This window comes from Syngnathus scovelli, chromosome 7 (assembly GCF_024217435.2).
Source record: "Syngnathus scovelli strain Florida chromosome 7, RoL_Ssco_1.2, whole genome shotgun sequence".
Lineage (NCBI taxonomy): Eukaryota > Metazoa > Chordata > Actinopteri > Syngnathiformes > Syngnathidae > Syngnathus > Syngnathus scovelli.
The window spans coordinates 494,638-519,137 of NC_090853.1; the positions used below are offsets into that span (position 1 = coordinate 494,638).

General features: G+C 49.6%; 1 protein-coding gene across 1 annotated transcript; it reads right to left on the reverse strand.

Moving 5' to 3' along the window:
- Positions 1 to 6,121: 6,121 nt before the first annotated feature.
- foxo1a (forkhead box O1 a) lies at positions 6,122 to 24,469 on the reverse strand. Its single transcript, XM_049726353.2, has 3 exons — positions 22,928 to 24,469; positions 9,973 to 10,164; positions 6,122 to 9,626 (listed from the first exon to the last, which is right to left on the reverse strand). Exons 1-3 carry the CDS (start codon positions 23,564 to 23,566, stop codon positions 8,448 to 8,450), a joined length of 2,010 nt encoding a protein of 669 aa, XP_049582310.1. The 5' UTR covers positions 23,567 to 24,469; the 3' UTR covers positions 6,122 to 8,447.
- Between the last annotated feature and the right edge of the window lie 31 nt (positions 24,470 to 24,500).

Genomic DNA, 24,500 nt, shown 5'->3' on the forward strand with positions numbered 1-24,500 from the left:
AGAATGTACTGAAAAAGCCTCATGGCGTGCCTCAGGGTTCCGTATTAAGACCAGAGATGTTGACGATTCATGCCAATATTCTTTGATCATTTGCATGTTGCTGTGTTCCATTTTGAGGGTGATGATGCAAGAAGCTGTTGTTCTCCTTACTCAGCTTCCAAAACACTCCAGTTGCTGCCATCATCAGCCTTTGACACAGTTCATTTTTCTTTGATGGGCTCAAGTTAGCGCAAGACCGTGTTATGTTCAAATGGCAAGCAGCTTGCTTCCATGATTGTCAACTCTTCACGCGCCATACTACTATATGTTTGAATGTTCTTTTTAAGCACATGAAAAGTATTTTTTTCTATTTTAGTCAATGAACGGATGACCCATAAGTTGCATGCAATACTTTTGTCCCCATAGCCTACACTGTGAACTTGCTTTTTCTATGGCTGCGCAAACATTGTTAATAGTTACCAATACAAATGATCATCGTTATTAATAAGCTAATCTCCATAGCAAATGAGAGCTAAGCCAACAAGAATGAACAATATCAACAATACAAGTGAGGCTGGTAAACAATACTGACAGGAACTGTGTCTTTGGGGCTCAAAGTCTCTCTGAGACTTATTTGTGTCAGACTTGAACCACCCTGGAGACACAGCACGCACGCACGCACGCACATCGCACACGCAAACGCGCACGCACAGAGGTGTGTCATGGAGCACATTCAATACACATCTTGCTTGTCTATTGTTGCTAACATCATGACACATTATTGGATCAGCATTTAGAGCTAGTAAATGTATTTAATTAAGCTAAAAAATAATCGTGATCATACAAAAACCTGCTCCTTGATGTAAGAGCCAAGCCTGCATTTGTGATGGATGGATGGATGGATGGATGGATGGATGGATGGATGGATGGATGGATGGATGGATGGATGGATGGATGGATGGATGGATGGATGGATGGATGGATGGATGGATGGATGGATGGATTCACTTTTATTCGTTTTAATGGGAAAGATTTGTTTTACTGCAGTGTTTCCCAACCTTTTTTCCTTTTCATTGGAAAAACACCAACAAAAATCTGTTAAGTGTTACACCAGCTTCTATATTAAAATCAGTTATATTACAACAAAAGACGTAAAGTTCTATTCCTATATATGTATGGAGAGTCGAATAATTGAATAAAAATAAATACTAAATATTCTTTAAATTGTATTTCTTTTGTAAATGAAAGTGACCGTTTTTGAAAAAAGGTTTTAGACAGTGTAAAGAACAAACTATTGAAAGTGATTGTGATCAAAATCCAAAAGAATCACTCTGGCTTTGTTGACTGCTCTATCTAGCTCTAATATTGCGACATTAAGAACAAAGTCACTTTTAAAGACGCAGCGGCTGAGTCTCGACTTGACTGGCTGGGTATTTTACGTTGGTGAAAAATCAACAATCCAGGTCCTCCCGTTGAACGACATGCTCAGATTTGCATCGGACCCAAAACGCACCACAGCCGTCATAGTGTCACTCTTAGTAAAAGCACACAGCAACTCGTGATGTTAGGGTTAGTCGTTCTTTTTTCAGTTCATATGACTTCAACCAGTAGGTGTCGGTAATGCGCATTGAAGCTGGTGCCACCACGCCGTAAATCAAAACGAAGAAGAAAATGACGTCGCTTCCTGTTCACCAACGAGTCGTAAATTGCATTTCACGTTCACCTACTGAACGGAGCTGTGAGTGCATTTCCAGTTCATCGCGTGAAAGGATCAGTGAGGGAACGAATCGTGACTTTCCCGTTCGCGAGCGACTTCATGGGTCAACTGCCTTCGTTCCTTCCCATTGTGCATCAACGGATCAGTCAGTGAAGGTGTTGCGTTTCCCTCCTGGCGTCAACTACGGAAGCCAGAATGTCGATTGACCATTTGTCAAGGAAAGAAAGAGCCACCAATTCTTTTACGCGCGTTTTCTCCAAGCTAACGGCTAACTTTATTGCATGAAGGGATGCGCCGTGATGCAACAACGTGGGGATGATGCTTCTCTTTGGGTCATCTCGATTTTAGAGCACTTATAGTAGTTTTTAAATAACGTACATGCATATATACGCCTAAATATTGTTTCCAATCTATCTACTGCAATTTCACATTGGATTGCTGGTTTGAAATTTACTTTTATTATTATTATTATTATTTTCAAATAAACATTTATGTTAAAACTTGTCTGGTGTTTTATTCCTTGTTTTTTTTTATTCGCCAATTAAAACATAAAAATCGGACATTTTGTTAACTGCTTTATATGACAATATGTGTCGGTACACCTCATGGACACTTCAATAGGTTAAAAAAAAAAAAGAAGAAATATATAAAGGGTTAATTGCACAATAAAAGTATGCTTGGGTATATTCTCACACCTGGGATCGAACCAAGTTCTTACCGGGCAAAAACCCAAGTCACGAACCAGTCAGCTATTCTGACCTGGCAACAATGATTTGTAAGCACTGCTTTATACTAGTGATGTGCATTCCAGTTGTGAACTGAATCTTTAGAATCGGTTCACTCACCCTAACCTCCTGATTGGCTGGCTGAGCTGTGACGTCACTTGGACACTCCATTAGGTACACCGCCATTTTTAAGTGTACCAAATAACAGGCCACTTTATTAGGGAAATATCATGGTCAAGGATCACCGGTGTCAAGCTCTAGTCCTTGGGGCCGCATTCCAACATATTTTACAAGATAATAAAGTGGCCACTTTATTAGGGAAATATGGTCAAAGGTCACAGGTGTCAAGCTCTAGTCCTCGGGGCCGCGTTCCAACATGTTTTCCAAGTGACCCTCGTTAAGTGCAGCTGCGTGAAAACTTTTAGCCACTTTCACGTTCAAAAGGAGCTAAAAGTTTTCACGCACCTGCACTTAACGAGGGTATCCCACGGCCACTCCATTAGGTACACCGCCATTTTCAAGTGTACCTAATAACAGGCCGCTTTATTAGAGAAATATCATGGTCAAAGGTCACCGGTGTCAAGCTCTAGTCCTTGGGGCCGCATTCTAACATATTTTACAAGATAATAAAGTGGCCACTTTATTAGGGAAATATGGTCAAAGGTCACAGGTGTCAAGCTCTAGTCCTCAGGGCCGCGTTCCAACATGTTTTCCAAGTGACCCTCGTTAAGCGCAGCTGCGTGAAAACTTTTAGCCACTTTCACGTTCAAAAGGAGCTAAAAGTTTTCACGCACCTGCACTTAACGAGGGTATCACACGGACACTCCATTAGGTACACCGCCATTTTCAAGTGTACCTAATAACAGGCCACTTTATTAGGGAAATATCATGGTCAAAGGTCACCGGTGTCAAGCTCTAGTCCTTGGGGCCGCATTCCAACATATTTTACAAGATAATAAAGTGGCCACTTTATTAGGGAAATATGGTCAAAGGTCACAGGTGTCAAGCTCTAGTCCTCGGGGCCGCGTTCCAACATGTTTTCCAAGTGACCCTCGTTAAGCGCAGGTGCGTGAAAACTTTTAGCTTCTTTCACGTTCAAAAGGAGCTAAAACTCTTCACGCACCTGCACTTAACGAGGGAACCACACAGACACTCCATTAGGTACACCGCCATTTTCAAGTGTACCTAATAACAGGCCACTTTATTAGGGAAATATCATGGTCAAAGGTCACCGGTGTCAAGCTCTAGTCCTTGGGGCCGCATTCCAACATATTTTACAAGATAATAAAGTGGCCACTTTATTAGGGAAATATGGTCAAAGGTCACAGGTGTCAAGCTCTAGTCCTCGGGGCCGCGTTCCAACATGTTTTCCAAGTGACCCTCGTTAAGTGCAGCTGCGTGAAAACTTTTAGCCACTTTTACGTTCAAAAGGAGCTAAAAGTTTTCACGCACCTGCACTTAACGAGGGTATCCCACGGACACTCCATTAGGTACACCGCCATTTTCAAGTGTACCTAATAACAGGCCGCTTTATTAGGGAAATATCATGGTCAAAGGTAACAGGTGTCAAGGTCTAGTCCTTGGGGCCGCATTCCAACATGTTTTACAAGATAATAAAGTGGCCTGTTATTAGGTACACTTGAAAATGGCGGTGTACCTAATGGAGTGTCCAAGTGACGTCACAGATCAACCAGCCAATCAGGAGTTTAGGGCGAGTGAACCGATTCTAAAAATTCAGTTCGCTTGAGAACTGGAATGCACATCACTAGTACAAAACAATGATGACAATGCTTTGTTGTCAGGTGGAAATAGCTGACTGGTACGTGACTTAGGTTTTTGCCCGGTAAGAACTTGGTTCGATCCCAGGTGTGAGAATATACCCAAGCATACTTTTATTGTGCAATTAACCCTTTATATATTTCTTCTTTTTTTTTTTTAACCTATTGAAGTGTCCATGAGGTGTACCTACACATATTGTCATATAAAGCAGTTAACCAAATGTCCGATTTTATGTTTTAATTGGCGAATAAAAAAAAAAACAAGGAATAAAACACCAGACAAGTTTTAACATAAATGTTTATTTGAAAATAATAATAAAAGTAAATTTCAAACCAGCAATCCAATGTGAAATTGCAGTAGATAGATTGGAAACAAAATTTAGGCGTATATATGCATGTACGTTATTTAAAAACTACTATAAGTGCTCTAAAATCGAGATGACCCAAAGAGAAGCATCATCTATCTCCCCGTTGTTGCATCACGGCGCATCCCTTCATGCAATAAAGTTAGTCGTTAGCTTGGAGAAAAGGCGCATAAAAGAAGTGGTGGCTCTTTCTTTCCTTGGCAAATGGTCAATCGACATTCTGTCTTCCGTAGTTGACGCCAGGAGGGAGACGCAACACCTTCACTGACTGATCCGTTGATGCACAGTGGGAAGGAAGGAAGGAAGGAAGGCAGGCAGTCGACCCATTGACTCGTGACGTCATTTTCTTCTTCGTTTTGTTTTACGGAGAGGTGGCACCAGCTTCAATGGGCATTACCGACACCTACTGGTTGAAGTCATATGAACTGTGATTCGTTCGCTCTCGTTCACTGAAAACAGAATCGTTCACTCACGAGCCAACACTAACAGCAACACACATAAACAGAGTATGTGCCGATGCCACAACATGAAATGTCAAGATTCTCCGATTGGCCACGCATGCACGATTAGCAAGTGCTGAGCAGGCCTTGCGCGAACTGACCTGCGGTGTGGCGATCCTGTTTCCAACGCGCTCGGTATTTAATGTTGGACAATTTCCCACGGCACACCACTGTTTTAATTTCTTTTTGGATCAAATTGAACTGTCCAGATAACGCTGCATTGCATGTAGACGGACGATGAATAGCTCAACTTTCTCATCTTTTTGACTGTTGTTCTTTCTTCACCTTTGACGTCACCGACTACTGGCATGACATGCACATTGCAACAAGTTTGGCGTTTTGAATGAATAACTCCAAGCTTGCGTTACAAATATTGAGTCAAGGGAATGAAAAAGAAAAACATCTTTTATGTGCTTCAAGTGCCCTCCCTTTGAGGCACAAAGACATTGGAAGAGTCTCACACGCGACCTCAATGACACGGCGCGTTCTCACGCTGTGTCCTGACTCGGCCTCGCTCGCAGTCGCTGGGGTGGAACATAAGGATCGCATATGGCTCTGCTCTGCTCTGCTCTGGCAGGCGTCCACACCCACATTCCTCCCGTGTGACGGGCCTCTTACCCCCGCACGTCTGCCTGCCTGCCTGCCTGCCTGCCTGCCTGCCCGTCTGCCTGCCTGTTTGCCCACTCAGTCTTGAAAGAAAAAAAAAACCAAAAAAACACCTTGGCCCACATCACTGATGATGACTGTACAGAATTGCAAACACGACGAGCCTCCGAGAGCCTCTTTGGAGTTTCAAAGCGCAGTTGACATTTTACTCAGAAAAAGAAATCCGACGCCGCAAGTGGGAATTGGAGCCGTCAAAGTCCGACCTCAAAGTTGACACTGAAACGAATACGTTTTGTTTTGACTTGCTGGATTTGAATTTGTTTCACAATAAAAATGTATTGATTTGCAGCAATGTTTTGAATCTTGATGAGCTGAGCGGCTTCACCCGGTCCAAAAAACTTCATTTGAACATTCATCACGTCTTCTCAAATGATCCAAACAAATGCAGAGCTTCAACACATCAGTACATTTATTCAAGATTGAATACATTGATATTGAACAAGTAACATACTGTAGTTGCATTGTATTGATTGCAAACGACACAGCACACGTACGTCTGTGGTATTATATAAGTTAAATGTAACAGAAGATGGACTTGAAAATATCTTGGGAGCTCTCATCATTTTGCACTCTTGATAAAAATGTATTTAAAAGTGCACTTGTTTGTTTTTGATGCATACAATTACAAAAAAACAACAAGCCAGTCAGACCGGTTTGCTTATTTGCATTGTAAAGTCTCAATATAGAAATGTAAATAGAACAATTAGCTTTGTGTGTTGTGAAAAGACCAGCTAAATACAAGAACAACATTGTCAGTTTACAAAAGTTTAGCACAGAAATCACCGCATCTCTAAGTAAACTTCATTTCCCCCCCCCCCCTCCCGACGATTGACGAGAACGACACAAACGACGACACAGCGCTATGTATATTACAATAAAATATCTGTCATAAAAAGAGAGAACCAAATATATCAATAGCCACATCAAATTAAGGAATACAATGCATAGATTGAATCATTTTAAATGTCAAAATATCATTTACAGCTTTTTTTTTTTTTAAATTTTCGTGCGAAACCCATTATTTCAATAACAATTCATTTTCACTTGAGTGACCGGCACAAATATATATATACATGATATATGTCTCTATAGATCCATATGTGATAATCGACTTTTTTTTGTTTTTTTAAATATTAACATGTCACTAAAAGGCAAATTTGGCCATGTTTGAAAGGCGACATGTGGCAACAAAGCCAAACAGCAGCTTTGTTAAAGGTGGCTTTTCAATAATAATAATTAAGAAAAACAAAAAAAAAACAAGCACATTTGAAATGTTCAGTATCTTTAAACCTCTGCCACAAAACCAAACAGCGGGACGGCTTCATCTGTCGTCAAGGCCGCCTCCAATTTGTGACGAGGCGGAAAAGCCGCCGCGACTCGGCAGAAAGACCGCCACGACTCGGCAGAAAAGCTGCCACGACGCGGCAAAAACTACACGCTTGTCTGTCCATAGGCAACCGTGGATGGCGGGCGGGCGGGCGGCCAAGAGAGGATCTGGACTTGAGCTGTGTGCGTGTGTGTGTGTGTGTGTATGTATGTATGTATATACTCTACATACATATGTATATGTGTGCGTGTGTGCGCGTGTATGTATGTTTATATATATATAGGCCTCTGTGGTATTAAGGATCTGAGTGCAAGTCTTGCACTAGAATAAATCTATATTAAACACAATAATTTATGTCACTCATATATATATATATATATGAAACAATTGAGTAAATATGTAATGTTAATATACAATCTTAAGCTATGTACAGGCAGAAGCGTCCAATGAAGAGATGGCGTGGGCTCAACAACTACAAAAATGATTTTGTAATTTCCCCCCCCCCCCCCCCCCCCCCAAAAAAAATCCAGTTTTCTCTTGGAGCCAGATTGGATTTTTGCTTGCTGTGTAAACGTGGCGTAGTCTTCGGAGCTGGGCGGGGGCGGCCAATTGGGCTCCTCGACTCGTTTGATGTCCGCCTGCTCCAAGGCACCCGATTCCAATGATCAAATGGCGAGCTGACCGTTTCAATCAGGCGTGTTGGAGACATCCAGGATATTGGTCTTGGAGGAGCGCAATTGGCCAGCTAGCCCACCGCCGGCCGCTTTCGACACGCACACAAACGTTGTGTACATTCAAGAGAAGGACACGAAGAAATCTTTGGCCTTTGAGCGGCTGGCTGGCTGGCTGGCTGGCTGGCTGGCTGGCTGGCTGGCTGGCTGGCTGGCTGGCTGGCTGGCTGGCTGGCTGGCTGGCTGGCTGGCTGGCTGGCTGGCTGGCTGGCTGGCTGGCTGGCTGGCTGGCTGGCTGGCCGGCCGGCCGGCCGGCCGGCCGGCCGGCCGGCCGGCTTGCTTCTTTATGCTGATGACGTTCTGCTGGTCAGTCGCATGCATTCACAGTGCTGGAAAGGTGGAATGGAAGGCACCCAAAAGTGGCGCAAGACCCGGCTGGCAGCGTCTCAAAAATAAGGGACAGCTTTTGGAACAAAGGGACGAACCGAGAAGGGAAGCCGAGCGCCAAGTCCAGTTGCCTTTGATTCAACCTTTGCCGAAAATTCAACAGACGCTGTGTGTCGAGAAATGCTCCTCAGTTAAGGCAAATTTGGCACTCAATCATCCTGCCGCCACTTCAAGTCATCCATTGAACAGGAATGTTAAAGGTCAAGACATTTTGGAGCAAACGGCAAAAGTCAGTCAGTCAGTCAGATTGATTGTACTTTTTTCTTTCCTTCCTAGCCAGACACCCAGCTGTGAGTGGTGGTCTTGACCCCGTGGGAGAAGCCAGGCTGGGTGGCCATGGGCTCAAAGTTGAAGTCCAGCGAGTCGCCGTCCATCAGAGTTTCATGGAGGACGGTCTCCATGTCAAATTCAAACTTCTCGATGGCCATGTCGTCCAGGTCGCTGGGCAGCTTCTCCGGGTGAGGGGGCGGCGCCAGGCCCAGCCGTCCGTATCCGTTGGTGTTCAGGGGGCAGAAGCCGCCGGGCGCCATGCCGCCGCCGCCGCCCAGGTGGCCCGGGAGGCCGTACGCCATCTGCATCTGGTTCTTGGCTGAAGGCAGAGGGGCCGAGCCGCCGCCGCCGCCGTGGTTGAGGGACATGAGCAGGCGGCCGTTCATGGCGTGCGGGTGGGCGTGGGGCAGGCCGTGAGGGTGAGCCCTCGCCATCAGTTTGGCCACGTGCTGGCCGCTGTACGGCGGCAGCATGCAGCCGCTCGACTGAGACGCCGCCGCGTCCGCTGACGGCAAGAGGTCCCCGTGCTGGTCTGCGTCTGACGTGAGCAGCTCCTTGAGGAGCCCGGGCAGCTGGACCGAGCCGTGGCCGTGGCCGTAGGCGGCCATGTGCGGCCCGAAGGCGGGCTTGCCGTCGGCCAGGCTCTGCATGGGCGACATGGCGTTGATGGGCGCCGGAGCGTACTTGCGGTACTCCTGCTGAGGCTGCGACGGCATGCTGGGCGAGCTGTAAGGAGGGTAGCCCGGGCTGGGCTGCATCATGGGCGAGGACTGGGAGGACTGGGAGGACCCGGGGGTGCCCGCCCCTCCGCCCACCTGAGAGTTGTTGGGCGAGAGCAAGTTGAGATTGTCCAAGAGGTTCTCCATGACGTTCTCCGAGCCGTGTCCCAAAGAGCCCGTCATCTCGCTGAGGCTGGGCAGCGTGGCGGTCATCTTGGGCCCCCCCGGGGCGCCCGGGTAGCCCATGTGCGCCGCCTCCGCCTCGCCCAGGTCGTCCTCGGGCATGAAGGGCGAGAGGCGCCCGCTGACCGTGCTGGCGTTGGAGCTGGTGCGAGGCCGGAAGCTGCTCCAGGCGTCAAAGTCGTCGTTGCTGTGCGAGTTGGGGCTGCCGGGCCACTTGCTGTAGGAGCCCGGGCTGTCGGCGCCGCCGCCGCCGACGTCCGGCCCGCCCTGAAGAGACAGCTGTGGGGGGACAATTGGGCTCAACAATTGCAATAATCCAACTTTGCATCGTCATTCGTATCCATCATTTGCGGAAGCCGGACTGTGGCTCGCACACACTTTGAGTGATACTAACTAAAAAAAATGCAATTTTCCAGATGAATCGATTTAAAAAAAGCACATTTTTGTGGCATACCCCAATTTTACCCAGAGGAGGTTTTTTTTTTCCCCTATTGGAAAAGAAAGACATAATAGAAATGGTCATACAAGTATAAAAATAAAATCAAAAGGCGGCTATTTGTGTTACAAGCAGTGATAAAAGATTCCTTATTCATTGCACGCCATTTGTAATCAATCTGAAAAGCACCTTTTTCTTGGTGGCACGTCCTCGGCTTTTGGTGAATTTGCTGTTGTTGTCCATGGAGGCGGCCCGTCGTCGTGGCGACTTGCCGCTCTTCCCGCCCTCGGGGTTCAGCATCCACCACGAGCTCTTGCCCGTGCCCTCGTTCTGGACGCGGACGAAGCGGCTGTGCAGCGACAGGTTGTGCCTGATGGAGTTCTGCAAGGAGGGAAGGGGAGGGAAGGGAAGGGGAGGGAAGGGGAGGGGGCGAACACAAGAGAGTGAGCGCTTTGCCCTTTCAAACAAATGCACGTTTGACTTGACGTTAGAGTGCAAATCCATTTTCCAGCTGCTGCTGCTGCTGCAAAACAGGTGCAACTTGACAGACGTCGCCAGGAGAAAGAAGAAGAAAATGACATTTTAATGTCACTCGGGAATACGAGCACATCGTTGTTGTGCTAACGTGGGATCTCAACAGATGGGCCAGGTCAAGGGATTCGCAACGATAACCCAGAGATTTCTTCAATGTGAACATTTGCAACAAGAACCTGCATCATTTGGATGTCTCCTTGCAAATGTCAAGTCATTCCCATTTTCAATCATGATGACGGGACAGAGCGGGCCAAACTTTGCCCACCCTTGCTCGATACGTTGACGCGCTAATCTCTTAACATGAACAAAACACTGATAACGCACATTCCACTTGTGTCTCCTCTGCACCGGAGGAAACAAAATGCCCCCCCCCCCCCCCCACTCTCTTCCTAACTTAATACTGCAGCCCGTCGTTGCTGGGTGACAAGTATTTTTGTGCCAGGAGTAAGTGGGGCGTAACTAAAGCACCGCAAACAAATGAACAAGAATATTGGCCAAAGGTCTGCTGGGAGGGAAGCAACAGCAGCAGCAGCAGCAGCAGCAGCAGCAGCTTGCCTGGCTGCCTGGCTGCCTGCCTGTCTGCCTGGATGGCTGCCTGTCTGCGTGGCTGCCTGCCTGCCTGCGTGGCTGCCTGCTGGGATATGGAGGCTTTAAAGCAGCCAAAAGGAACCAACGAGGCGTTTTGTCCACACTGGCACATATCCTCAAATATGTTCCTACTCGCGTGCATCACATCTGCTTCGCCCATGGCATGCTATGAAAAGTGCCATTTGATTCAGGAATTGACCTATTTGTGCCTTTTCTCTATATGATGCCATAAGATGGCGCCAAAGCCCTGAAAGTAATCATTGGCGTCAAGGAAGTATTGTTCAAGTAGGTGGGCGGAAGCTACCTGGGTTGCGAGTGGAGAGTCTTTGTACATGTGCACTTCTAGCACCCCCAAAACATTCAATATAAATATTGTAATTGAGTTGATCATTATTATTATTATTATTATTTTATTTTCAGTATTATTCTATTCTATTAGTTTTGCCAGGGGTGAAATGCACAGTTTTTGTTGTCGTCTTATTGCACGTGCAGCTGTTATGAAATCTAAATCAATGTGCATTGTATGGTTTCACTTTGGGCTTGCGTTTTACGAGCGCGCCAAAGCCGAGCGGCTCGTGACCTGCCCTGTTTCCGACTCACCTTGCAGCCAGCGCACGAGGAATCTCGACATTCCAGCTAATCACCGTGTGCAAAGTTCAATCGTAATCACAGCCAACGTGTTACTATCTCTTAGGAAACAGTAGAGACAGGATTCCCAGCCGGCAGGCAGGCAGGCAGGCAGGCAGGCCGGCCGGCCAACCAGCCAGTCATCACAATCAACATTCCTCAGCGTGCATGCTTACAAAAGCCAAGGTTCCACAACGCACATTGTGCAAAAGAACATTCGGCTGCACTTTGATCCGAAACAAAATCCAAAATGAAAAACAAAATACGCTCTCGCTTGTACGAGTCGGAGCAAACAACACCGGCGAGCGACAGAGCTGGCAAAACACCAGGAAGTGAGCACATGAAAGAGCAGCGGGTACAGGAAGCGGGCTCAACTTCCTGCCGAGCCGAGCCCAGCCGAGCCCAGCCCAGCTGAGCCCAGCCCGGCCCAGCCCAGCCCAGCGAGGAAAAGGCCAAAGGAATGCGTGAGTGAGCCCAGCGCACCTCTGATTAACCCGTCGGGCCGACTTTAACCAGGGACCGGAGCGTGACTCAAGCTAGAGGTGGCGGCGGCGGCCGTTGTCGTCAACGTGCACGATTTAGGCGGGAGGGAGGGAGGGAGGGAGGCTTGGGAGAAAGAGCGGCAGTGTGTGGCAAAGTGGCAAGAACCAGTCAAGAGCGTTTTGTGCCAGTTGCGCTCAAAGAGCGCACTGTTCATTCAGCCCTTCCCACGTTGCCTTGTCTCCTGCATAGTCCCTTTTTTTTAGGTCTGTGCAACTGGAAAAGCTTACAGGACAATCCATTAAGATGTCAAAAATGGTGCTGAGCGACCTAAAGGTACAACAAGACGCTTTTTTCTCGGGGTCCAATCGACACGACGACTGCGATGAGCATATTTTCTCGTGCTAATATGAAGGACTGGGACAGAAGCACTTTGCTTGTTAAATAAGGTGAAAGCGCGCTCAGGATGTCAATGCACCAAATTGGGCGGAAACGCTCGCACCTCAAATGTCAGCGTGCTGGCTGAAAGGAAACCCCCCGCGAGGGTGTGACGCCTCCTGCGACACGCAGCGCCGAATCACCAGAAAGCCACAAGCCAAAGCTCGGCTGCAAAAAAACGCTCCAGCGGCCCACGTGCGGTGGCGCTTTGCAGCCAAAGTGGGCGGCGACAGGTGCAAGCAAACACGCCGGGCCGGCCGACATAGGGGCATGTGGGAAAGAGAGGTGCTTTTTTTCCTCTTTGTCTTCTGGATGCTGTCAAATGGAAGCAGCTGAGGCCCAGTCGTGCTGAGGCGGAGCAGTGCGGTCGCCGCTGAAAATGGAGCAAGACGGTCGGACCGCTAAATGGCGCCGAGTACGCGCTCGCTCGCTCGCTCGCTCGCTCGCTCGCTCGCTCGCTCACCAGGGATCGGCGACTTGTTGGAAAAGGTGCTTAAGGCGCACTCGGGTTGACAGGACAAAGAGATATTGAAAAGTCAAATCTCTATCCTGGATGCTAACTTGCAAATCAGACACATGGCCAAGTCTGGCTCGCAATGTCCCGTGGTGGCGCTAGCTAGCCCAGCAAATTCTGTCGCAAGCACAAAATCAAATCAAATCAAATCTAATCAACACACCTTGTTCACATTAGCACATCCAATCCAGACAGAGTGCAGCGACTTCATGTGTTTGCACTTTGATACGTTATCAGCGCCAATAAGAAGCGACTGGCCGCAATGGCTGCTTGGCCTATTAACGCAAGTCAATAGGCCATAAAAGGCAGCGGGGAGGGGGAGGAAAAAAAAAAAAAAAAAAAGCACAAGGGAAATAACAAGCCTGCAACTTTTTTTTTTTCCATCTTAATTTGCTTCATTGAATCTGTGCAGGGGGTATTAAAAAAAAAAAAAAAAAAAAAATGGCCTCGGGTTTGACTGCACACAAGCGTGTCACTGTGAAAGGGCTTATAAATAGACAGTCGCTCTTTTTAAAAATAGGACCGGCTGTACAAAAAAAGAAACACCCGAGGATAGAGCGGCAAGCTGGAACCGGGTTGTCTGTACGCCACAATGGCACCGCCGGGCGGGCGGGCAGGCGCCCCCCCCCCCCACGCTCACCATACCGCAGGGATGGCTCACACACACAGCTGATCGTGGAAAAAAAAAAAAGGAAAAGAAAAAGAAAAGCTCTCTTTTTGTGTCATAATGCAATTTGGAGGCCTGGACAGTGAGCGCTTCAGTGTGGATGGAGGTCCTTAAATCCACTTTGGGCCAAGTGGCTGACTGTGACTGTGTTTGGAGAGAGAGAAAGAAAAAAGAAAGAAAGAAAAAAAAAAAGGCAGCAGGAGCAGCAAAAGTGTCTGCTAACGTATTTACAGACAACCCCTTGACCCGGACCTCCGTGTCGCGGAACCGGAGTTGTCAAACGCTGAGAGAGAGGCCGGCGAGGAACCAACACCTCGGCATCTTTCATCGGCGTACGGCGGCGCCGAGCCATTAGTCGGCTTCCTGCCGCACAGGAAGAGCTGGCGGCTCCTGATACCGATCCGATCCCGCGCAGTCGTGGGCTTGGATGCAAAAGTGGAGTGGCGGAGTGAAAACAGGGTTCTGCACTTGGCAGGCCGAACAAGAGGAAAGGAAGGAAAGAGGAAAGCGAGGAAAGAGCAAACAGAGGCTACGTACGGGCTTCGTCTTTGTACCGTATTCGATGGAATCCCACGCAACGCAATCATCAATCAGCTCCTCGTTACAGTCAATCAAGTTGGGCAGAAAGTTGAACATTGTAAAGTTTTGGAAAGGTCAACTTCAGTTTGGGTGCTGCGCATTTTGGGTTCATGGTGAAAACATTTTGGGTTCCATAAAAGCGGTGCGAGAATGACTCATCTCTGGCCATTTCCTCCCATTCGCCAAATGGAGAGCGCAGCTGCGTGATTGAGAGCCCATCATGTCTGTCCGAGGGCCCCAAAGAGCTTTTTGCGCGCCGCTTAATTCACTCCGCCAGGCGTTTGCCCAGACTGCCGGCAAATTACAATGACACGTTAGTTGGCTAGCTGCTGAAGACACAAAAGTTACAAGAAGACCAAAGATACTGTTAGTGATTGTTTTTTTTTTTTTGACAGTATGAAACCTTTTTGGGTGTAATACGTCTTATGACCAGTAGAGGCCAGAGCGGAACCCCAACAATGCGGGAAATTCTTCCATTTCTTCTTCGATTTGAACCGATTGAAACTGAAAATGACATCACGCTCTGACGTGGCAAGCAATCAGGGCTCCTCTGGCATGTTCTTTGCCAGCAAAATGGCAAACTTCTATTTCCAGTGTGATTTCCTGAGTCAGAGCCGAGCTCATGTGCACGCAGACAGGGAGCGTGTTGTGCCGGCTAAGCTGGCCGTGCGAAAATATGTGCATGTGCCGCTATATGCGACACAATTGCCAGTCTGTCGACGCACAGAGCGCCGTCTGTGGGGCCGGCTTATTTTGCGCCTCCGACTGCTCGGCCGGGCCGGGCCGAGCGGACCGGGTCGTTGCCCTCGCCTGGCCCCGGATAAAGATGCAGTGTGGGGACCACTGCAGGATGCCTGCGTGGTGGCCCGCGTCCATTGACGCCGTTCCATTTCCACCCTGCTAAGGTGAGGGAGGGAGGGAGGGACGATAGCCCCTGGCTGCTCCAATCTACTTAAATAATGACCCAATTAAGCAGTTCAATTTGGTCTGAAGAAAGTTTATTGACTTATGTTCTGATATTCCCTAGAACTTTTTCCCACCTGTCATCTGTCGGGAAAATTTTGATTTCACCATCATTTTTTGAAGAACTTTTGGGGGCTTGTAAAATATCCTTATGATATCACTGTTGAGAATGGCCCCTTTAATGAGCAACAGCAGTGTTCTTTGTCTTTCGCTCGGTGACAGCGAGCGAGGCCACCGAAGTTTTGGGGCGGGGAAAGAAAATCAAAAGCCAAAACGGCCACCCACAATATCGGAGCTGTTTTCTATTAAAAGCGCCACGGCACCAAAACGTAGCTGGCCGTGTGCGTGCGTGCGTGCGTGCGTGCGTGCGTGCGTGCGTGCGGGCGTGCGTGCGTGCGTGCGTGCGTGGCCCATCTCACAGGTATTCAATTTAAGCTTCAGAGAGGCTGCGCGAGCCAAAATGGGAAGCACTTAGCCGTTTGCCGCTTCAAAAATGAACAAGCGCGCCAACAAGATCGAATGAAGCCATTACTGCCCCCCCCCAACTTTTTTTTTATTATTATAAATAGCAGACCAGCTTTTCCTCTCCAAAGCTCATTATGAGATGGAAATGATGGTGACACATCAGAAAACAAACAGAGCTGGTGTGGCGTGGCGTGGCGTGCGTGCGTGCGTGCGTGGGAGGGAGGACTTCATTCAAACAAATACCAAACTAAAAGAAACACTTCCAAATCACACCATTTTTTTTTTTACAGCAGGGTTGCGAGGTTGTGTCCCAAAGGCAGCACTCGTGGACCCTTGACACTTTTATAGCTTGGGAACATACCTGTTGCTTTTTGGCGGCGGAAAATGTTCCCCTGAAGGCCAATCACGAATCCTAGGAGATACAATCGTGTTGACTCCAACTTTGATCTGAACACCCTAATTGGGCTTTGCTGTAAAACTATTCAATATTTGACATTGAAGATTTAAATCGCACACAGACTTGTTTTTGCTAGCAATGAAGGAAGGGAAAAGCCCATTGAGAAGCTAGCAAAAAAGCTAATCAATGAAGAAAATGAAAGGATCAAATTTGACCCGTGACCCCATTCGCTCCGGAAGGTCACACGGAGCAGTCAATTGAGACGTGGAGCATTTGCACAAAACGCACCGAGCCTTGAGGTCTTAATGACTTCCAGCGGAACGCTGCTTTCGTGGGACAATCGCAAAGAGGAAGAATGCCGCACAAAAAGAAAAAACAAAAAATGAAGGGAAGAGGAAGAAGAATCGGGTGTCACATGTCGCTTCCGCAGTTGTGCTGACATCACGCCACGTGGAGCGCCGACACTGGGCGCGCGCACGCGCGCACGCACGCACGCACGAGCTTCCTGTCAGCTACGGGATACGTGAGCTGCACTGTTTGCTGTGAGTGATGTCTGTCTAGGAAATCAAGAGTGACATGACTTTTGCCTCTTTGTGAAAATGTGCCTTGGTGACTCGGTCTGCTGAGCCAGCACCCGCCTTTTTCATCTTTTGGGAATTCCCTGGCCGTGCTATTTTACAAAGCGGCATCCCGCAAAAGCCAGATCATGATTTACCGCAACAAATGGGACTGTTGCGAGCTGAACCGTCCTCTTGGCAGAAGCTTCGCTCCGCTCCGCTCGCCGGTGACGACACGACACGACACGACACGCACCTCCGATCAATGGCGGTCGGTGACTGCATGGCTGCGCGTGTGTGTGCCCGTGTGTGTTTGCTAAACGCTGGCCCAGTCTGACAGGCTCCATGCATAATAGCTTCAGGGCGGGAATTGAACAACAATGTGGCTCTAGCTAATGCCTGTGGTTTGGAGGCCCTCGACGGTCCCGTTAAAGTCATACTCTTCGTGTGTGTCAAAACGCGCACGCACGCACGCACGCACGCACGCACGCACGCACGCACGCACGCACGCACGCACGCACGCACGCGGATACGAGAGGGCCGTCGCTATCTCGGGTGCGAGCAAACGTGAGCGGGGAAGCACGCAAGTGGAGATCACGCCGCTACCAAACTCAAAACACGGTGCCTCATCCTGGAGACGAGCGCGGACGCCGTTTGGGGGCGCCGGCTGCATGCGGACGGCGGCAGCATCCGGCGAGCTCACCTCTGGCGGGTGGAGAAGCGCTAGGCCTGCGAGCTAGCACTGGACGGAAAAGAAAAGGCCGCTCGGCCAATTGAAAGCGGGGAAGTTTCTGGGATCCTTTCCACGCCAATGAAAGCATCACGCACACACGCACGCACGCACGCACGCAGCAGCGCTAGAGGCTAACATTTGTAAAGACTTTTAACAAGCGCTGGACTCCACTTGAGACCGTAAAAGTCTTTTTTAAAAGGGAACACAAATCCCATCGCCTGCCATGGCATGCTTCATTCTGAGTTGGTTTTAAGATGAAGAAAATTAGAAATCCCTTGACCTAATTCCCTTTTGCTACTTGATGTCTCCTCTGTCTACTTGTCATCTCCAATCAGACAATCGTAACATAAGGTCAGCTGGATAAACATGAAACGGCGCTCGCACGGACGAAAAGCACTTTTCAAATGGCCTTGGCTCCCTTTGAGGCCATTTCCTGCCTCCTCCGCTCCCAATCCCAATTTTGCTTCCTGGTGGCGGGACGCGAGGGAGAGGGAACTCCGGTGAGGGGGGGGGGGGGGGGGGGTTGCGAAATGGATTCATTTTCGTTTGCGCTCGTTGCTCGGCGCCAAAAGACCGGACGGGCGCGGTGACATCACGGCAAACACGACGACGGTGTTTGGAAGTCGTCTGCGTGGCGCATTTCGCATGCATCGGGCGAAAAATCGACTCATCAAACCGTCTTGACAGACAGAGACTCTCTGGGCCGACCATTGAATTCTATTTGAATTTTGTAAACAGCTAGCGTCCACTATTATATGTGCTGGCCCAATGTGCACATGGCATTGTATTTCAACGGATTCCAATTGCAAAGTACAATCAAACTCCAGATTAAAAATGGAGGTGGAAGATATTTGGTGTGATCAGGCACAGCTGCTGAAGAGGAGAGGAGAGGAGAGGAGAGGAGAGGAGAGGAGAGGAGAGGAGAGGAGAGGAGAGGAGAGGAGAGGAGAGGAGAGGAGAGGAGAGGAGAGGAGAGGAGAGGAGAGGAGAGGAGAGGAGAGGAGAGGAGAGGAGAGGAGAGGAGAGGAGAGGAGAGGAGAGGAGAGGAGAGGAGAGGAGAGGAGAGGAGAGGAGAGGAGAGGAGAGGAGAGGAGAGAAGAGGAGGTGGGAGCAAAGCAAAAGCAACAATATCAAGCCGCAATGGAGTTTCCAAAAAAAAAAAAAAAACAACTAGGAAAGAAAGATGTGTTGGAATGTTCTCTGTGTCGGGCCGGGTGGCTGGCTGGCTGGCTGGCTGGCTGGCTGGCTGGTCTGTCTGTCTGTCTGTCTGTCTGTCTGTCTGTCTGTCTTGGCGGCGTCTGCGCATCTGCCAGCAGCAGGGCTTTAATTATGAGGCCCAGGCAGGTTATGCACTCACTCATTCACTCACTCACTCACACGCACACACACACACACACGGCACCTCCAAGCAACCAACACAGTGCCTCCTCACAGTTCCGCTGACTAACCAGTGGCACCAGACTTTGGCCTGCGGCTGGCTCCTTGATTCCAGTAAACGTCCTCTTATGCAACTCGGAACAAGTGGCAAACACTCTACTGCTCCCCTTTTCTCCTTCCACTCTACACACGAGGGGGGGGGGGGGGGGGGGGGGGCACAAAGTGCGGCGGCCTGCTATTGGGAAGGAACGGACCAGGCAGGAAATGGGCTGAGCTCCTCGCCTGAGAAACACAGCTGCCCCTTCTGTCCTGGGGCCATGCCAAGCTCGGACTCCTCCGCCGCTCACAGGGGTGACGTCAGTCAGTCAGTACGTGTGTGTGTGTGCGTGCGCGGGAGAAACAGGAGCGCTGCTGTTCTGTCCGATCCCTGAATCGTCCCCCCACTAATACGCATTCAGACTATGAGCTTGTTTGGGAACGGCGATGACCAAATCAGCTTTGGAGACTAGAATACCTTCATTCTTAGCTCCAAGCTGACATTGCTGCCAATGGCTGGGACACAAACCTGCTTTGCCTTCACCTGTTTTTTTTTCTTTTTGCTGTGAAACTTTTCGAGGCTGCCGACGTCATGCTTTCTGTTCCTATTTACGCCAAAGTTGAGCTGATGTTTGATTTTTGCATTTGGTCGGTTCCCTTCCCGACCGTCAAATGAAGTCTAGCAGCGGTGACAAATACATCCGACCTGATTTCGCTTGTGACGCTCGCCGAGCAAAGTCAGCGGGTGCGCTGTGATAACGATCGGCCCGTGAACCGGCTCGGACCGCCGTGTCGGTTCTCCAGTTTGTTTTGAGGCGTGGGAGGGAGTGTTTACCGCAAGTGGCGTGAGGAATGCCGGGTCGAGAGTGCGGCGTGTACAGAGGGAACGCCGCGGTGGCCGTATCGATCTACGCAGCGACATCAAAGTGCGGTAAATATTTGTGCGGTGACACACGAGGGATGCAGCAACACTCAGGTAGGGAGGGAGGGAGGGAGGGAGAGAGGGCATGCGTATGTGGATGGCTTCCAAGCTAATGATTACATAAAACAACCAGTGCCGGAATGTACAAAAACTCAATCATTTTTGGGGGGAACTGCACTTTGAGTGGGGGACACTTGAAAGAAAGAAAGAAAGAAAGAAAGAAAGAAAGAAAGAAAGAAAGAAAGAAAACAGGCCTGGACACAGTTGTGCCATTTTTTGTGTTCCTTCCACTTCCCGCCCGGGCCGACGTCCAGCCAGAGAGTTGGAGCCTGCGAGCGGGTCGGGTCGCACCTGGCTGGCACAACTGTTTGTCGTCGTGGCTCAGTTGGCGCTCTGAGACAAGTTAGCCCGCCAAAAAGGGGGGGGGGGGGGGGGGGCTCTTGGCGGGGTGGAAACGGTGATTGGGTTCCATTCAAAACGATGACGTTAATGAAGCATCTCACCGAGCGCTGTCACATACAAGGGACGGCGTACACGCGCTCGCTATCTTCCATCTTCATTGACGACTCCTTCTCAAACAGACGGGCCTTCAAAGGCTCAAGCGCCGCCGTCACAGATGATCCCAAATAAAAGTCTTTTGTTTGCCGTCCTGTCCTGGCTGAGGGTCCAAATCAATCAGAATGATCAAAGAATTTGTCTGTGGCAGTTGACGCACTCACACGTCCATAAAAATTCTGCAGTTAAGCAAATGGGGACAAAAACAGGAAGTGGAATATCTACGGGTAGCAAGACTTTTGAAATACGTACGTACATACCCACACAACAATGAATTCAAAATCAACAGGACACACCAAACAAAAAGAGCTAGCATGAAAAGCTAACATAAAGCGCCACTCAAATTCACAAGCACATATCAACGTGCGTTTTTGGGGAGGTGGGAGGGAATCGACAACAACGAGTAAACTCCAGAGAGGAATGCCAAAGCTGGGATTCAAAGACTAAGTCTCAGAAATGTCAAGCCTTCACGCCAATCACCATTCCACCGCGTCTACTTCACATCAACAGCAAGAATCCTCGTCAAAGGCGCCGTGCCGTGTCACTCGCTCCGTCTCCTCGGCCAGCAGACAATGTGCCATAGCCCCCCTGCCCTGCGTGGAGGCGCGGGAGGCCCCGCCGCCGCCGCCACCCCCGCCGCCGCCGCCACCCTCGCCGCCCGCCGCTGTGAATGGCACGCTGCTTTTCCCACACTTTCCCGCCGTCCGAGCGCCCCCCTGGTCACAGCGACGCTTCCCTGAATGGAAAGAAGCGCAAAGGAGGCAGCTCCAGACCACAAGTCCTGCACCGGTTTCATGACGGGCCATCCGGTGCATCAGGCCTTTGTACTTCCCGCCATGCGCTAAACATATTTGGGTGAAAACGCGCTGTAAATGATCCGATCCACCGTGTCCGATGGTAACGGAGTCTCAGGCACGCCGTGCACTGGAGTAACCGCCAAACACGCGTCAAGCGCAACTCAACTATTTGACCAATGTTGTTGACGCCGACACCGATATGACCAGGGTGGCAATGCTTGATGACGTCAACGCTGATGGACGATCTATTTCTAGAGCCTAGGACGCAAAATGGCCCAACCCGGCTAACGTCATTCAAATCAATTGAATATTCTGCAGTCATCTTCTAGTTTGAATTGAAAGGAGTCCGAGGAGGAATGCTATCCATCGGGCAAAAACGGCGACGGTTTTTAAACGGCTTCCCTTTCGAGGGATCGTCAGCGTTTTGAGTCGATTCGAGACGTCCGAGCCGCCGCCGGGGTTCAATGTTCGTGTGGATGCGTGCTGCTGGACGACTCACTCGGCGCGCTCGACGGGCGGGCGTGAGGCAACGCGTGGGAACGGCAGAGTAAATGAAGACTGGACTTACAACAACAACAAACGCGTCACGGGGTAACGTAACAATAACATCGCCCGTCGGATGATTCGATTCCCACGCCTTGCTTTTGAGGCCAGCTCCTTTCCACTCGTAGCCACACTTTAGCCATTTCAGAATCATTTGGACCAGGTCTAAGTTGTGGCGCATGTGGCAATTTCTGTGAATTTGAGCTCATTGGATTCCATTAGCCAGTAAGCCACGAATCATCGCAAGTATCGAGTCGTCGGACGCAACGTTTTAATCTATTTTTGAAACGCACCCCCGACGTACTTCGATCTTTTGCGCAGACTTGAGTGGGTCTATTTCTGATTGCGCAGCATCAAAGTCTCTTCTGCGCCGGCGCCGGATTCAAAGGAAATAAGTTGGCTGCGTTCACTCCCACAACGGCGCAAACACCTCTTTCTACCTGTGTCAGTCTACAAGAGTAACAATAATAAAAAAAAAAAACAACTCCACCCATGTGTACAACCAATTCAAACACGTTAACTTGTTTTTCCTTCTGAGTTTACCGAGTAATCTCCGTTTTGGGTTTTGGCCACAGCGAGCAAGATTTTTTTTTTTTTTTTTTTCGTTCCCCCCCTACCAGCCTAATCTGATTGACGGGACAAAATCCGACAGCCCCGCATTAGTCGGGAGCTTTTGTAAACAGCCGGCCGGGTCAAACGGATGAATGGCGAACAGCATGCGTGTGTGCTGGCTGCTGAATTCCGCCTCATTAACGACACGCAGGGGTCACCTGGGCGGCTTACAACTTCCGCCACACAGATGAATTGCTCGCCACCGATTGGTCGGCGAAAGGCGTTCAAGCAAAAGCGTCCTCAGCATCCCATGAAGTCTCAACTCACGGGTTCCTTTTCATCTGGCTTCATTCACTGGAATTAGCGGAGACACCAATCACGTGTTTTCATCGAGCCCCTGCCTGTCGAGTCAGCGGACTTTGTAAATCAAAAAGGGAGCAGGGAGAAGTCAGATGACTGTCATAGACCACGGGAGAAAGCAATGCAACTCCACTGGATGCAGGAGCAACACCAAGGACAAGGACAAGGACAAGGACAAGGACAAAACAAGCTGCAAAGTCAAACGCAATTCTAGTTGGCTTTTGTTTGGGTGTACGAGCTAAGCCAGTGCTGGCTCCAAAAGGACGACGGAGCCGGACCAGAGTTACAAAGGTCCAAAAGAAACTCCTTTATTAGGTGCCACTCGCCGTCACAATTGGAGGAAGGTGCCAGACCGACGTTGATTTCAGAAGTCCACTTTGAACTCGAGAAAACTCGCAAACCGCTCGGCCGATTGTGCCGTTTCACCACTTTGAATAAGGACAGCAATCAAGCAACTTACCTTCCATCCTGCAGAGCTGTTGCTGTCCCCCTTGTCCTTGAAATAAGGCACATTCTTCACCATCCAGTCGTAGATCTGAGACAAGGTGAGCCGGTTCTCCGGGGAGCTCTCGATGGCTTTGGTGATGAGGTCCGCATACGACATATTCCCCCAGGCGTTCCGCCGGGACGAGCTGCTCTTCCTCTGGGCGGCGGCGGCGGCCGAGGATGACGAGTTGGCCACCGGGGAGGAGAGCAGGGGCACCTGCTGCTGCTGCTGCTGCTGGGGATGCTGCTGGAGCGCGGGATTGGGGTGATGCTGCTGCTGCTGCTGCTGATGCTGCTGCTGATGCTGCTGTGGCCGGGGTGTGGGATGCTGGTGGACGCACGTCTCCTGACACTGGAAGGCGCTGCACAGGTCCTCGTTCTCCTCCAGTAGGCTAAGGTTGCTGATGTACTCATTGCCGGCAGGCTCCTGCTTGATGGACGGCACCGGCGACGAGGTGTTGGAGTCGCCCGGATTGACGAACTCTGGCCGGGGCAAAGGCCAAGTGCACGAGCGGGGTCTGGCCAGGGGCTCGAAGTCCGGGTCGATGTCCACCAGGTGTGGCTGCTGCTGCTGCTGCTGCTGCTGCTGCTGCTGCTGGGCCGCTTCCGCCATGGTGGTCGAGAGGGTGATGGGGAGGCGTGTTACGATGCTCCCCTCTCGATGGTGGTGGCAACAACAACAACAACAACAACCACAACAACAAAAAGACGAAAAAAGAAACGAAGTAAACAAATGTCCGGGAAACGCGGGAGCTCCGCAGAAAGTCACTCAACTTTGGAAGTTACATCCCAAAATCAAAGCGTGCAAAAAGTGTCCAAAAGAGCGTCCAAAAAAGAAAAGACGTGCGTTGAAGTGCGCGGCGTCCTGGCGCGTCGCGTCGATGTTCGTTCCTTCGTTCGCTCGTTCCTTCGTTCCTTCCTTCCTTCTTTCCTTCCTTCTTTCCGTCCGTCCAGCCTGTTGACTGTGAGCGCCGGCCGAGCCGCATGTGAGCACTTTTACTGGAAGTGGCGTTTGGCACATGGCCACGCCCACCTTTGATTGACAGACGCAGCGCGCCAATGAATGACATCCGACGACATTGCACGGGGCGGGGACAAGAAAAAAGAAAAAAAAAGAAAAGAAGAGGACCTGCTGTTTTCATTCTTTGGCCTAGTAAACACGAAAGGGCACCCAAAGGTTGTTCCCAACAATGAATTCCTGTCATGTTTACATATTTTAAAAGCAACGATTATTATTTCAAAGAGCTGCTTGCCACATCTGCATTTAACTGCAACCTAAATTGGGCGAGCACAAAGCGGAGCTACATACCGACGTCAATGTTGTCAATCGGCCGTCACTATAAGATCATGAGGCGAGCTAAACACTGATTATTCGATGCAAATAAATACATTCATTCGGACAATTGATGATGTGTTTGTTTCTTGCCGACTTTGCATTGTTCTTTTTTTCCAGCCCGTTCTCGCTGCTTGCCAGTTTGCCAGCCACTGACCTCCCTTGCTTTTCTTTCATTATTTGAAGTTGATCAACGTCCTGGTACTTTGATCAG